Source organism: Miniopterus schreibersii (assembly GCF_964146895.1).
Source record: "Miniopterus schreibersii genome assembly, chromosome: 4".
NCBI lineage: Eukaryota > Metazoa > Chordata > Mammalia > Chiroptera > Miniopteridae > Miniopterus > Miniopterus schreibersii.
In genome coordinates, this window is record NC_138105.1 from 76,260,331 (window position 1) to 76,272,696 (window position 12,366).

General features: G+C 54.5%; 1 protein-coding gene across 1 annotated transcript; it reads right to left on the minus strand.

The window, feature by feature from the left end:
- Window positions 1-5,582: 5,582 nt before the first annotated feature.
- On the minus strand, window positions 5,583-10,233 carry DOK2 (docking protein 2). Its single transcript, XM_081136882.1, has 5 exons — window positions 9,967-10,233; window positions 8,609-8,890; window positions 8,290-8,374; window positions 7,257-7,441; window positions 5,583-6,721 (listed from the first exon to the last, which is right to left on the minus strand). The coding sequence occupies exons 1-5, from the start codon at window positions 10,027-10,029 to the stop codon at window positions 6,101-6,103; spliced, it is 1,236 nt and encodes a 411-aa protein (XP_080993008.1). The 5' UTR covers window positions 10,030-10,233; the 3' UTR covers window positions 5,583-6,100.
- Between the last annotated feature and the right edge of the window lie 2,133 nt (window positions 10,234-12,366).

A 12,366-nucleotide genomic window follows, 5' to 3' on the forward strand; every position in this document is an offset into this window, starting at 1 on the left:
AATACCCCGTTTCCTTCCTTTTCTTCTTTGTCCAAAATGTCTTATATACCCAGTGTTGGAATTCTCATGGATTTAGCATGTCTATGTGAATTCCCCATGCACATGTATTAAACTTTGATTTTTCTCCTGTTAATCTGTCTCTGTTAATTTGGTTATTAGCCCAGCCCAGAGAAACTTAGAAGGTGGGAATGAAGGTATTAATATTTTTTAGCTCCCACATGGCATTGGGGGAAATGAAGAAAGCCTTGCTTAGACATGGTAGAATCCTCCCCTTTGTCCCTCCCCTATACACATATAGGGTCAAAAATTATCCCCCTGTGGATATCGAAAGGCTCAACATTAGTGATTTGTTCCTTTGCGTTAAGTACAACTATAAACAAATTCTAATAAAATATAAATACATCTGAGAGGGATTAAAAATTAACTCGGCTTCAGTTTCCTTAAGTGAAAGATAAAGACCCAGGCAAAAGGGTTGCTAAGGCCCCTTCTGGCTCAGACTTTCTGCTCCTTGAAATGTCAGGGGAGAGAGGTTTCTCAGCCTCTGGGGCACCCAGAGGGCCCTGGCCCGTGCAGGAGTGGGGCTGAGGTTTGGATATGGGCACAGGAGACAGGTGGGCATCAACAGGGGAAACTTACCAATTCTCAGTTCTGTTCAGCATTCAGCCTGCTAAGAAGTGTGCCCTGAGCCAAGGGCCCTGTGTGTGCCTCCTGCACCTGCAGGCCTGGCTGCCAGGTCTTAGGATGCATCAGAGGTGCAGCACCAGCCAACCTCCTTACTCTAGACCCAGGTCAGGGCCATCCTCCTTCCTGCCACCACAGGGACCTCCTGCTCCAGCAAGGCCTGGCCTGCTCCTTTCACACTAGTTGTCTCCCAAGAATTATTAGTAGCTCCTGGGAGGCCCTGCCTGGGGTATTTATATTTTAAAAGAGCCCTGCCGGGGGAGGAAGGGTAGGCTCCGAAAGCTAAGGACCAGATTCCTGGAGTCAGTGGGAAAGATGTTTCTAGATGGGGAGTCCTAGGGCTCCATAAATCATTACGTGCTGGGAAGCACCTGTGTCCCCCCATTCCAAGTAAAGTGGGCTTCATTTATTCTTTCCTTCCAGAAAGAGTTATCTGTACCTACCTGGTGCCAGGCATTTCATTAGGTGCTGGGGCTACAATGATAAATTAGGTAAAGAATGAACCCCGCCCAGAGGACGTCTGCAGTCTAGTGGGAAAGAAGGCAAACCTCCTTCAGAGTGCTCTCTGCTCTGTTCTGGTTTAGAGATGGCACAGGGAGACAGGTGGTCTCCCTGGGTGCAGAGCAATCACCCCAGGCTGTGCATTGATCACAGCAGTCAGTGGGTCATGCCAACTGGACCACCAAGAGTCCTGCCCAGCAAGGAGCCTGCCTCATGCCCTGGCGCACCGGCCGCGGGGCCCTGAGTGGATGCAGCAGCTCAGATGAAAGGGAGAAATCTGCCCTGTGGCTTCTGTTCTCTAGCCTTGCTTCCAGCCAAAGGCCTTACAGTCTAGAAAGCAGCTTTCCTTCCAAGCTCTCCCATTTTGGGGCATAACAGGGTGGGCGAGCCTGCTCTGCCCAGGTGTGCGTAGACTCCCAGTCAAGAGCCATCCATTTTGCAGCTGAGAGGCCTTTGATGTTAGTCCCCTCATGTCTCCTGGAATGCTTTTCCACTTTTCTTTCTTCCTATCAAAATCCTACCTCTCCTTGCCAACCAGGTCTCCCACTTCCACAAAGCCTAAATGCACCCCCTAAGTTCACTCTGCTTGTCTAGGTCTCCATTCCCTTGCTTGTAAAACAGGGACATCTTGCCCTGCTGGCCTTGTGGAGCCACTGGAAAGTGAGGTGAGATGGTGGATAACCCTGGGGCTCTGCATGTGCCAGGCACCATTCTAGAGGAGGGCTTTCATTTGCTCACTTGTCTTTACAGCAAGCCTCTGAAAAACATGTTATTTCCACTTTACAGATGTGGACACAGATGCACAGAGACACACAACAAGCAACAGAGCCAGAACTTGAACACAGGTAGTCAGGCTACAGTCTACGTGCCTGGCGGACTACACTAAACTGCCCCCAGAGCAGTCTGTACAGGAGAAAATGCTGTAGGAACTCAAGAACATACCTTCAGTCCACCCCCCAGCTAGCCCTCTCTGATCAGAATCCTGAAAGCACAGGGCTGACTCTGCCCTGGGGTGCAGGTCCCAGAATTACTTAACCCAACCCTGGGACTCCAGCTTCCCCACAAATCCCTCAGAACCCCCTGCTTCCTTCTCCACTCCTCCCAAATACACCAGCCACCTCTGGCCCAGGAATCCAGGAGCTGATGGTGTCAAGAAGGCTGCAGAGGTGGGAGGGAAGCAAGAAAGAGAGGCCGGAGACGGGTGGACCCTGCTCTGTGCTGGCCAGCATCAGGTCGGCCTAGGAGCTGAGGATCAGAGCAGGGCAATGATGTACAGCCGCCTGCTCAGGGAAGCCAGCCTGATAGCTAATCGAATCAGGTTCCCCTGCCAGACCCCCTGTTCTTCTATCTCCCACACCCAGCTCACCGACCTCCCCCCTGCTTCCCAGCCCTGCCCTCCCTGACGTCTCCAGCTGCCCCAGCTGATTTTATAAATGGCCCTGGCAGGAGGTGGGCACCTTGGCTAATTGAATCAGCGCCCATGAGGCAGGAGGCGGGAGGCTGGTTAGCATCACAGCTGAAAGGTGGTGGCAGCAACAGCTTGAGTGCAGCCATCAGGGAGGAGTCTGAGGGAGCAGAGAGGCCCAGGCAATCTGGACCTTGGTATATTCTGAAGCTCCAAGGTGGGGACTCACCAGGGGGGCCCTGGCCCAGGAGCAGGCTTATGGGTGGACCACAGGCCAACACACACACACACACACACACACACACACACACACACACAATTCATATGCTCTGGAAAGAGAAAATACAAGAGAAGGCAAGAGAGAGAAGAAAAGAAACAGGAAGAATGATCACGTATGCTTCTGGGTGCACATCGCAGTTAGACGAATCTGTGTACATAGCTCTATGGTGGGCACCAGTCACCGGGCAGCTCTTGCCTGCCCTGATGCCACCTCTGCATAATAATTAGCAAATAAAAACTGTCCTGGTCGCAACAAAGCTTCTCCTGCTATCAACAGCTGCCGGGTAACAGACAGACCCTGGAGCTGAGGACCCTTTTTTAATCCTTGGTCTTACTTTGCCCCATCCTCTTTGAAACCTGTTTGTCTTCTTACCTATGAATTTGCCCTTCAACAGCCATGGTGGGGTAGAAACATTGTAAGGAGGGCTTTTCCTCTGGGCTTCTGTTTGAGGAGATGGATCACTAAGGTTCATGCCTTTCAAGAATCTATCCAGCAAACCTCTCTGCAGACCCCTCTGCATGTGGCCTCAATGTGGGTGGGGACCGGTCATCCTCGCCCCCCACGCCTGCTCCTCAGCTCTGGGTGGGCCAGCTCGTAGGAGGAATAAACTAAGAAATAATGCATGTGTCACAAGCAATGGTGTGGTCAAGGGTGGCTGCACTGGTGCTGACACAATTTTCTGCAGGATGACCCACCCACCCAGTCGTCTCTTCTGAGATGGCTCCTGACAGTGTGGTCAGCATCCTCAACAACTGTCTCAACGACTTTCATTACCCTTCCCAAGTTCCCCAAATGCTCCACTTCCCTTATCCCAGCAGCCCCCACCCACCTTTCCTACAGTGCCAACCTACCACTTCCCCTTCGAAGCAAAGCATGCATCAGAACAAAGAATTCAGAAGTCCCAGGATCCTGAGGTGGAGGAGAGAGGAAGAGGGCAGTTTTCAACTTAGGGTCTCCCATCTCTGGGAGGCAGAATCCACAAGTCTCCAAGTAGGATTCTGATGGTCTGAAGGAACAGGCTCTGAAATGCAGATTCCTCAAGTTATCCTCCATTCTATGGGCCATAAATAAATATTTAAGTCCCCTCCTTCAGGGTCAAGCCAGAACGCCAGGCAGCAGATAAGAACCGCCCCCCCCCCCCGCAGCCTTTTCCACAGGCTAACACTGCCCCCTGCTGGATTCAGCTGGAACATCCACCTCAAGCGCTACTAACAGAATTAAGAATCCAGGCACTCTTACCTAAGAGCCCTGCCAAGTCCCACCCCTGGCCTGGCATGGGGAACGGCTGAAACCCTTAAGGACAGTGTATTCTGGGGCTAGGCTTGGATGGTGGCAGCAGGAACAGCCCTTTGGCACAGGCAAAAGAGCCAGGGCCTCTCCCTGTCTCCAGTCTGCTTTAATGCAGCACACCTGGGAGGCAGCGAGCACTCCTTAGGTCTCTATCTCGTCTCCCTCCCGCCTGAGAGCCCCTTCCCACCTGCTTTTAGCACTCCTCTGGCTGAAGAGAGTAAAGCCATCTTAACCTGAACCCATCAGAAACTAAGCTCTCCTTCCCCAAACCTGAATCTCTCTAGAAACCCTATGTCTCTGTGTTCAACATCCAAGATCTGTAGGCCCTGTCTCTACAGCATCTTTTGAATCCAGTCTTTTCTGAATTTCCCTCACACTTCAGCCCTAGCCCACCCTGCACCTACCCTATTTCCATGGGGTTATTGCCCTAAAGTGCAGCTCTTATGGAAATCCACTCAGAAGCCTTGTCATTCCTTCCCTCTAATTACATGCAAATTCCTCCACAACATGGCTGGAGTCTGCCGTGTTCCCTCCACTCTGAATGTAGAGCTCTTTCCTGAGTACACCCGCACCTTCCCTGACCTTACTCAAGCTGGTGTTTCTACCCAGGATGCTCTCTTCACATCCGTTTAATCTTCATCAAATCCCACCCCCCCACCCCCACCCCCCCACCCCCGAGGGTCGACCTTAAATGCAACCTTCCATATGAAGCCTTTCTTGGTCCCCCAATGAACCCAGAAGTATCTTCTCTGACCCCAAGGCCCTGAGTCACCCTACAGTACTTAAGTTCCCCTCTCATGATAGACATCTGTGCCCTTGTCTGAGCCCCCTCTGGGCTGTAAGCATATCAAGGCCAGGACAGTCTGGGGCCTACAACGGTGCTCCATAATACTGGCTGACAGGCTGGCAGCAGAAATGTACTGACCTACCTTTCCAGGAAAGCAGGTTTTGATGAAGAGAGTGCACAGGCCCTGGCCTGTGGGCAAATGGGACATGGGGCCTGTGGAGAATTACAGGGCAGGAAGGGTTCTCAGAGCCCATGTGGTAGAACCCCCTCATTTTACAAACAGCAAGTCTCAACGAGGGCAAGGAGTTGAATGGGATCCATCCCCTTTCTAGTGCAGGAGAGACTCAAAACTGCCAACTCTTTCCTGTCCTCCAGTCTGGCTCTTCACACACACACACACCACTTCCCCACTTTTTCTGATGTTGACTCTACACCAGCAAAGGGTTAGAGATGCCTGAACATCTTTCCTGGGGTACCCTGGCTTCTCCAGATCCTGGACTGAGATGCTTGGGACCCAGCCTAGGCCCAGAGAGCACACTGCTGCTGGGAGAGGGGGTACTCATCGCCAATTGAAGTGTTCATTCCCCACGAGGCTGTGGCTGTCCCATCCCCACCCCACAGCACTCATGCCACACAAAAACATTCTAGAAATGTTTAATGCCACAGAGAAGTCCCAAACCTGCAGAAAGCCACCCTCCTGAGTGCCTGGAGCCAGGGCTGTCCCCCAAAGGGGACATGAGCAGGCAGGAGGCCTGCACAAGCCTAGGGAGCAAGCGATTTGCTGACATCCTTTTGTCTTTTACCCTAAATGCCTGAAGTTCTGTTAGACCCGGGAAAGAAACAAGAGGAAGTGGGAAAGGAGTAGGAGGAGGGCGGGTCTCTTCAGGGCACTCTTCCTGCTTTGGGATCCTGACTCACGCAGCAAACAGGGAGGAACAATTCCTCGGACCAGACTAGGGCGGGCCGAGCCTAGGGTTTGTAGAAGGAGCAGAGGGAGGTTCCTGGGATGCAGTGGGCAGGAGGAGTCATCAGCAGAAGCTAAAGGGGAGGCCTACCTTCCCCCTCCGGCTCCTTCTCTCCAGCCTCTAAGCCCTTCCTGGTGTGCACAGACCCTCCTGGGTGCTGGTATTCAATAGGACGCACAACTCTCTGCCCATCACTTTGGGCTTTTCTTAAGTATGACATTGTCATACTCAGTTCCCTGTGGCCAGCCAGAGGCAGAGAAGTCCTTCCCCACTGAGTAGATGTGCTGGAGGTCACTGGGGTCTCCATCAGCTGTGGCCTGCCTCCTCCAGGCCTCACCCTGAGGTTCCTGTGGGCTGTCATACAGGGACAGGACTGCCACACCCTCGGGCTCATCGTATATGTGGTCAGGTCTTGAAGGCCGGTGCTCCACAATGCTGTCATACAGAGGGTCAACTGAGGGCTGGGGAGGGACCACCAGGATGCCCCTCAAGCTCTTCCCCAGGTTACGGGCCACCGCATCAAAGGGCACTGCATATTCCCCCTCCGGGCCCCGTGGCCGGGAGGTGGGCACAGGGGTACTGGGTGAAGGTGGTGGCAGTGAGTCGTGCGGCCGGGAGTACGGGCTCTCCGGCCGGGGCAGCACTGCTGGGACTGTGGCTGGTTGGGTTTGTGGCCCAGGAGGGGCTACACTCTTCTGGGCAGAGATGGCCTCTTCCAGGGCCAAAAAGATCTCATTGCCTTGCCGGGTTTCGAACTCAAAGTTTCCCTCTCCAGAGACGCACCGCCGTCCTGCCTCAAAGGAAAAGGTAACCTGGTCGAGGGGGAAAGGCGGTTAAGGGCCAGGACACAGGGCAGGGCTGCTTCTCCTGAACCACATTCTGAAACGCAGATCCATCACCCCTACGCTTGGCCCCACCGGGACCTGCGAGCCTGCTCCCCAAACTGCTTCTCCTCCCTCCCTCCACACTTTCCTTACAAGCAACGCCCTCTCTTACCTCTCCTCTCCCTTCACCTTCCCTCCTGTCTACCCGCTTGTGGAGCTGGGCACACGCTGTATCCTCAGCGACGCAGGCCACTCCTGACCCTCTGACTTCTCCACCTTTCCGCCTCCCTTCTCCCCATCCGCTGCCTCCTCTCTCGCCCCTTCTCGTGTCCGTGCCTCTTCTTTGCTTTCACTCCCTCTCCTCTGGTTCCCCTCCCATCTCCTCCTTCAGGCCTTTATCTCCTTTCCTCCCTCCCTGCGTGCCCCCTTCCTCTCGGGGCCCTTGGGCCCTCCCTGGTAATCTTTCTCTTTTCTCCCACCGCTCACCCTTTCTCTCCACCCACCCCCTGCAGCCCCTGCTCACCTTGTCTCGCCCAAAGCGCCGCAGGAACCTGTAGGGCCAGATGTACAAAGGGGATCGCAGCTCAGGGCCACCCCACAGCTCCAGAGCATTCTTTCCAGTCCGGAGGGTATAGGACCCCCGGAGCCGGCACCTCTCACTGGCTTCCGTGGGTCTCATGGTCACAGCAAACTCCTTGCAGGGGGCCGCTGGGGAGGAGAGAGGAGAGAAGGCAGTTAAAGAGAAACAGCTGACCTGCCTCGCCTCTGCCCTGCTCTCAATGAGCAAGCTGAGGTCACTAGAAAAAGCATAATTTGCGTTCCCATGACCTGCTCTGTGCCAGGTCACACCCCCTCCAAATGCCAGGTACCTCCTCCCGACCCTAGCAGGCATCATGCCCTAAGCCACATGCACCCCAACCTCGTGCCCACATCCTTCCTATCCTGTTGTCAGAGCCACAGCCTTGTCTTTTCCGTCTCATCTCTCTCCCCAACCCAGCTGCCCCCCGCCCCCAACCCCTACTGTCTTAGCTGCAGGTGCACCTGATCCTTCCCTCCCAGCTCTCAACCTCCTCACCCACCGCTGATGCCAGCCATGCCCTCTGCGGGGTGGAGACTGGATGTCCCTGTATCTTCCTCTTCCTCCCCACACCCACCCACCCACAGGACTAGACAGATAGCAAGGGGGGGGGCTGCCTTGTCAGCAGAAACCTGCCTTGCCGCAGGGCACCTTCAACCCACAGAAAGAAAGCCCTTTATTTTCAGAAGTTGCTCAGGTCCTAATTACAGAGGGTTCGAGAGCAGCACCTTCAGTGGACCCTCAGCCCTGCCCTCTCCCACCTGCAGGGCCTGGGCGAGAGGGAGCGAACCCAGGTTGAAGGGCTGACAATCGGGGCAGGCCAGGCTCCTCCACCTTGGGCCACACCCGGAAGTGATGCAGAGAGGCTGATAAGGGGGCTGGCCGGGGCTGGGGACAACCACAAGGCAGGAAGACGCAGCCTGTTGGCTGGCCCACACCTCCTCCCCACCACGCCCTGAGGAGAGCAGAGCCCCCTCACCTGTGATGGTGCTGCTGTACAGTTCATTCTCCTCCATGCAGGGCCTGCTGCCCTTCCCCTCGGGTCCCGGCTCCTTCCTCTGGCCCTGGGGAAGAGGCCAGAGTCTCACCACTTGTCACCAAGCCCCGCCTTCGGCCTCGGCTTTCCTTCAGGGCACACTCAGCCTGCTGCCCCTGTCTACATTCTGGGTCGGGGTCACCCCCACCAAGGAACTGAACCCAACCTCCTGGCCTTGGCTCTTATAACACCTGGGCATAGAAGTATCGACTTCCCCCTCCTGCATAGCCCCTTGCCCTTTCTGCACCCCTGGACAACTCACAGGGAAGGCTAGAAGGCAGATGGCCTGCATCCAGTTGCTACGCTCGGCAGTGGGGGCCGCCAGCAGGTACAGGCGCTCCTTGGTCTCCAAGAGGAAGGCGCTGGTGTCCTTGGGGCTGCTGGCCTCCCCACTGGCCTCGGTCACCCGCAGACAGTCACTGAGGCGGATCACCCTCCGGGCAGCCTCTCCACGGCGCGGCTTCTCCGTGCCCTCCTGGAGCTCCAGCCGGGCCAAGGCACAGCCCGACTGTCCATACAGCACAGCCGCAAACCTGCGCCATTTCTGAACCCAGATGCACGGCGGGGAGGTGCCAAGAGGGAGTCAACCAGAGACGGAGAGGTGGTGACCAAAGGGAAGTGGAGGATCCCCATGGGAAGGGACTGGGTGAGCAACTTGGGGAGAGCAGTAAAGGTCCCAGGAGACCCAAGGAAGCAAGCCGGGGCCTAAGGAATTAGAAAGCATTGGAATTGGAGATCCACCACAAGCAACCAAGAAGAGGCCTGAGGTGACAGCAGAGAGAACGCCAAAGGCAGAAAAAGCACAGTGAAGGTGTGAGGTGGCCAGGCAGCCCAACCCAGGAGATCCACAGGGAAAAGCAGAGAGTTTTGAGTTGCTGATGCCCACAGGGTCAGGAGTGCAGGGCCAGGGCCCAGACGCAGACCAGTATCTCACTCCATAGAAGGCCTTATCTCCAGGAACTTCAGTCTGGCCTCCTGAATCTTCCCACCTCATCTCTTGGCAGGGTGGGCAGAAAGGGAGGGAGGGAGAGAGGAGGAAGAGGAGAGGAGAAAGGAGGGGAGAGGAGGACAGGGGAGGGGAGGGCAGGGGAGGGGAGGGCAGGGGAGATAGAGAGTGGTGTCCTGGTGTGGCTCATCCGAGGGAAGGAGGACTTCCTCATTTAAGGAGGCCAAGACAGAGAAGGAGGTTGGACACACTGGGGTTCTGCTTAAGCTTAACACCCGCCAAACCTACCCCAGTGCGGCAGGAGAAAAGGAAGGAACCGCCACTGCAATCCTGAATTACCCTCTCCACTGTTCCTTCCATTCCCTTCCAAAGTGTCCCCATGAGAAGAAGTCACCAGAGAGCAAGAGAGGCAAGGAGGGAGTTAGAGCCTTCCTTTACCCCCTCCCCCGGGGGAGCAGCGTCAGCAAAGAGCACAGTTTGGGGCCTGCTTGGGGAGGCAAGCAGCTGCTAAGGAAGGAGCCCTGCCAAGTTAAACTCTGGGTCTAACGTGGTGGATGGCACAGTCCCCACCATCCCGTAAGGGTTTGGGGACATTCGGCACACCCCTCTCCTCCCCAGGAATTTTCAGCAGCCCCCAGCCCTCGGCCCAGCCCCAGCAGCCTCGCCCCTCCTACCTTTCCAAAAGTCTGCTGCTGCTGAAGGTACAGGAAGCCCTGCTTCACCGCCAGGTCTTCCATCCTGCCACCATCGCGGTGCCCTGCCCTGCCGCCCGCTCCTTCCACTCCCGCCCTCCTTCTGTCCTCTCTGCCCTGTGTGTGCTCCCCCTTCTCTCAAGTTCATTTCCTCTCTGCCCAGAGTTTTCTGCACTATTCTAGTCTGCTTGATGACGAAAGGCTGATAAGCCCTGTGGTTTCTTGCTCTGCGTGTGTGTTTTCTCTTCTTGATGAGTGAGTTTCACGCTCAAGCTTCCTGCATTTTCAGTCAGTGAAAGATAATTTCCAAACAGCCCACTTCCAGCTCTTTCATGAGCAACAACTCCGGTCCAAAAGCTGGTGTGGGGAGTCACCAACGGAGAGTGGCTGACCCATGGGAACAAAGAGACCCAGAAACCAACTCTGACAGTAAAGCCAACAGCAAAAGGCCCCACACTCAAGCTGGGTGCTCAGCGTGACAGGCTGGAAGAAAACTTAGAAATCAACCAGCCCAACCCCTAATTTAAAAATGAGGAGACAGGTTCAGGAAGGCCTGAGGAACATGTTCAAGGCCACCAAACAGGAACCCAGCCTCTCAACTCAGTAAGAGCCGAGCTACGCGCACCACCAGCCCACCGGACACAGGAGAGCTAACCACTTTCACACATGGCTATTTTTCTCCAGGCGAGCACTGCCTGCCCCTAGGCCAGCACACACATACACCGCCTCCTTGAGGTTCCAGACATATGAACGTCCCCAAACATGCTCCTCCCAGACACATCTAAACTGGTAGAATTCACCATCTTTCCAGACTCTGTGAGCATTATAAAGACCTGTGAGTTTCATCTAGAGATTATCTTTCAAAATCACAAGGGCAATCTCTTATATTTAAAAAAATTACTTCACAGTTGCCAAAAGAAAAGTGCTTCATAGTTGCCAAAGCTCCCAGGCACCCACTGTTACCTGTCCCACTACCTAGCCACGGAAGAAGGGCAAGTCTGAACTCACCTGTTTGCAACTCTCCTCCTGAGGTCACAGGGCTGCGGGGGCAGAGGAAGAAGTTCTGGGGCTTCTGATCTTTTTTTAATCCTCACCTGAGGATATCTTTTCCATTGCTTTTCAGACAGAGTGGAAGGGAGAGAAAGAGAGAGAGAAACATCGATGTGAAAGAGACACATCGATTGGTTGCCTCCCACAGGTGCCCCAACAGGGACCGGGGATTGAGCCTGCAACCAAAATACGTGACCTTGGCTGGAATCAAACCCAGGACCCTTCAGTCCACAGGGCGATGCTCTAACCACTGAGCAAAACTGGCAAGGGCTTGGGGCTTTCAGTCTTTAATTCAACACTCCTTTTACTGCTGCCCCCCTAAGTGGCATCAGACTCCATGCAAGAAGGTACATTGTTTGGGGAAATCTAAACTTCCCAGAGAATATTTAACTTAGAGCCAGATGGTTTCGAAAAGCAATCTGAAGGAGGCCTGGTGCAGAAATGTTGGGGGGATGGGAGAATTAGACCAGCATTCTTGAGGTGACTCCATAATGGGGGCTTATGTAACTGGGCCATTTCCTCTACCACCTGGGGTTCAATTGCCTTGAGAAGAGCAGTGCACAACTCAGGCCTTCTGCTGTACATGCGATGTGCTTTATCAAAACAGCTGTAAAAGATTACTGTTATGAGCTCTTGGAGGAGAGGGTTAAGTCACGTAATGCTCATGGCAATCAGCCCTGCTGCCTGGGCTTGAACAGGCTGATCAAGAGACCATGGGAGAACCAAGGACTCTGGCTTGGGGAAAGCTCCTTGGGGCGTGGTTAGGAGTATGGAAGTGGTATACAGCCTATTCCATCTCTCCAGTCCCTAAGGAAAGACATTACCTGGGAGCTGTGTGGTCTTTGGCCAACATCAACACCTCCTTATAGAGAGAGAAGGGCTTTTAGGGCTATCCTGGGGGCTGACAGAGCAGTGCCTTTCAAACTTAAACGTGCAGATCTTGTTAAAAGTGCAGATTCTGATACAGTAGGTGTGGAGTGAGACCTGAGATGCTGATGCTGTTGATGAGTGGCCAGACCTCGATTTGAGTATCAAGACAATAAATGTTCCCCTCACCCCTCTGATCTCCTTGCCCCTAAGGTAAACCCGACACTTTCCACTTGGAACCACAGGGGGGCACCCGAGTTTACGAGATGACTGAGAAGCTGTTTAAACCTGGAGGCCTGAGCCCCAGGTATTCCAAAGACATCCCCATGCCCTACCTTGCCTAGGTGGCTGGAGAAATTCACCTCCTGTGGCTGTTTTCTGCAGAAGATAGGGCAGTAGGAGTGTCCTAAGAGCAACACCCCTTAAGGCACTTCCCACTTTCCTTGGCAGGATTGACCATGCAGT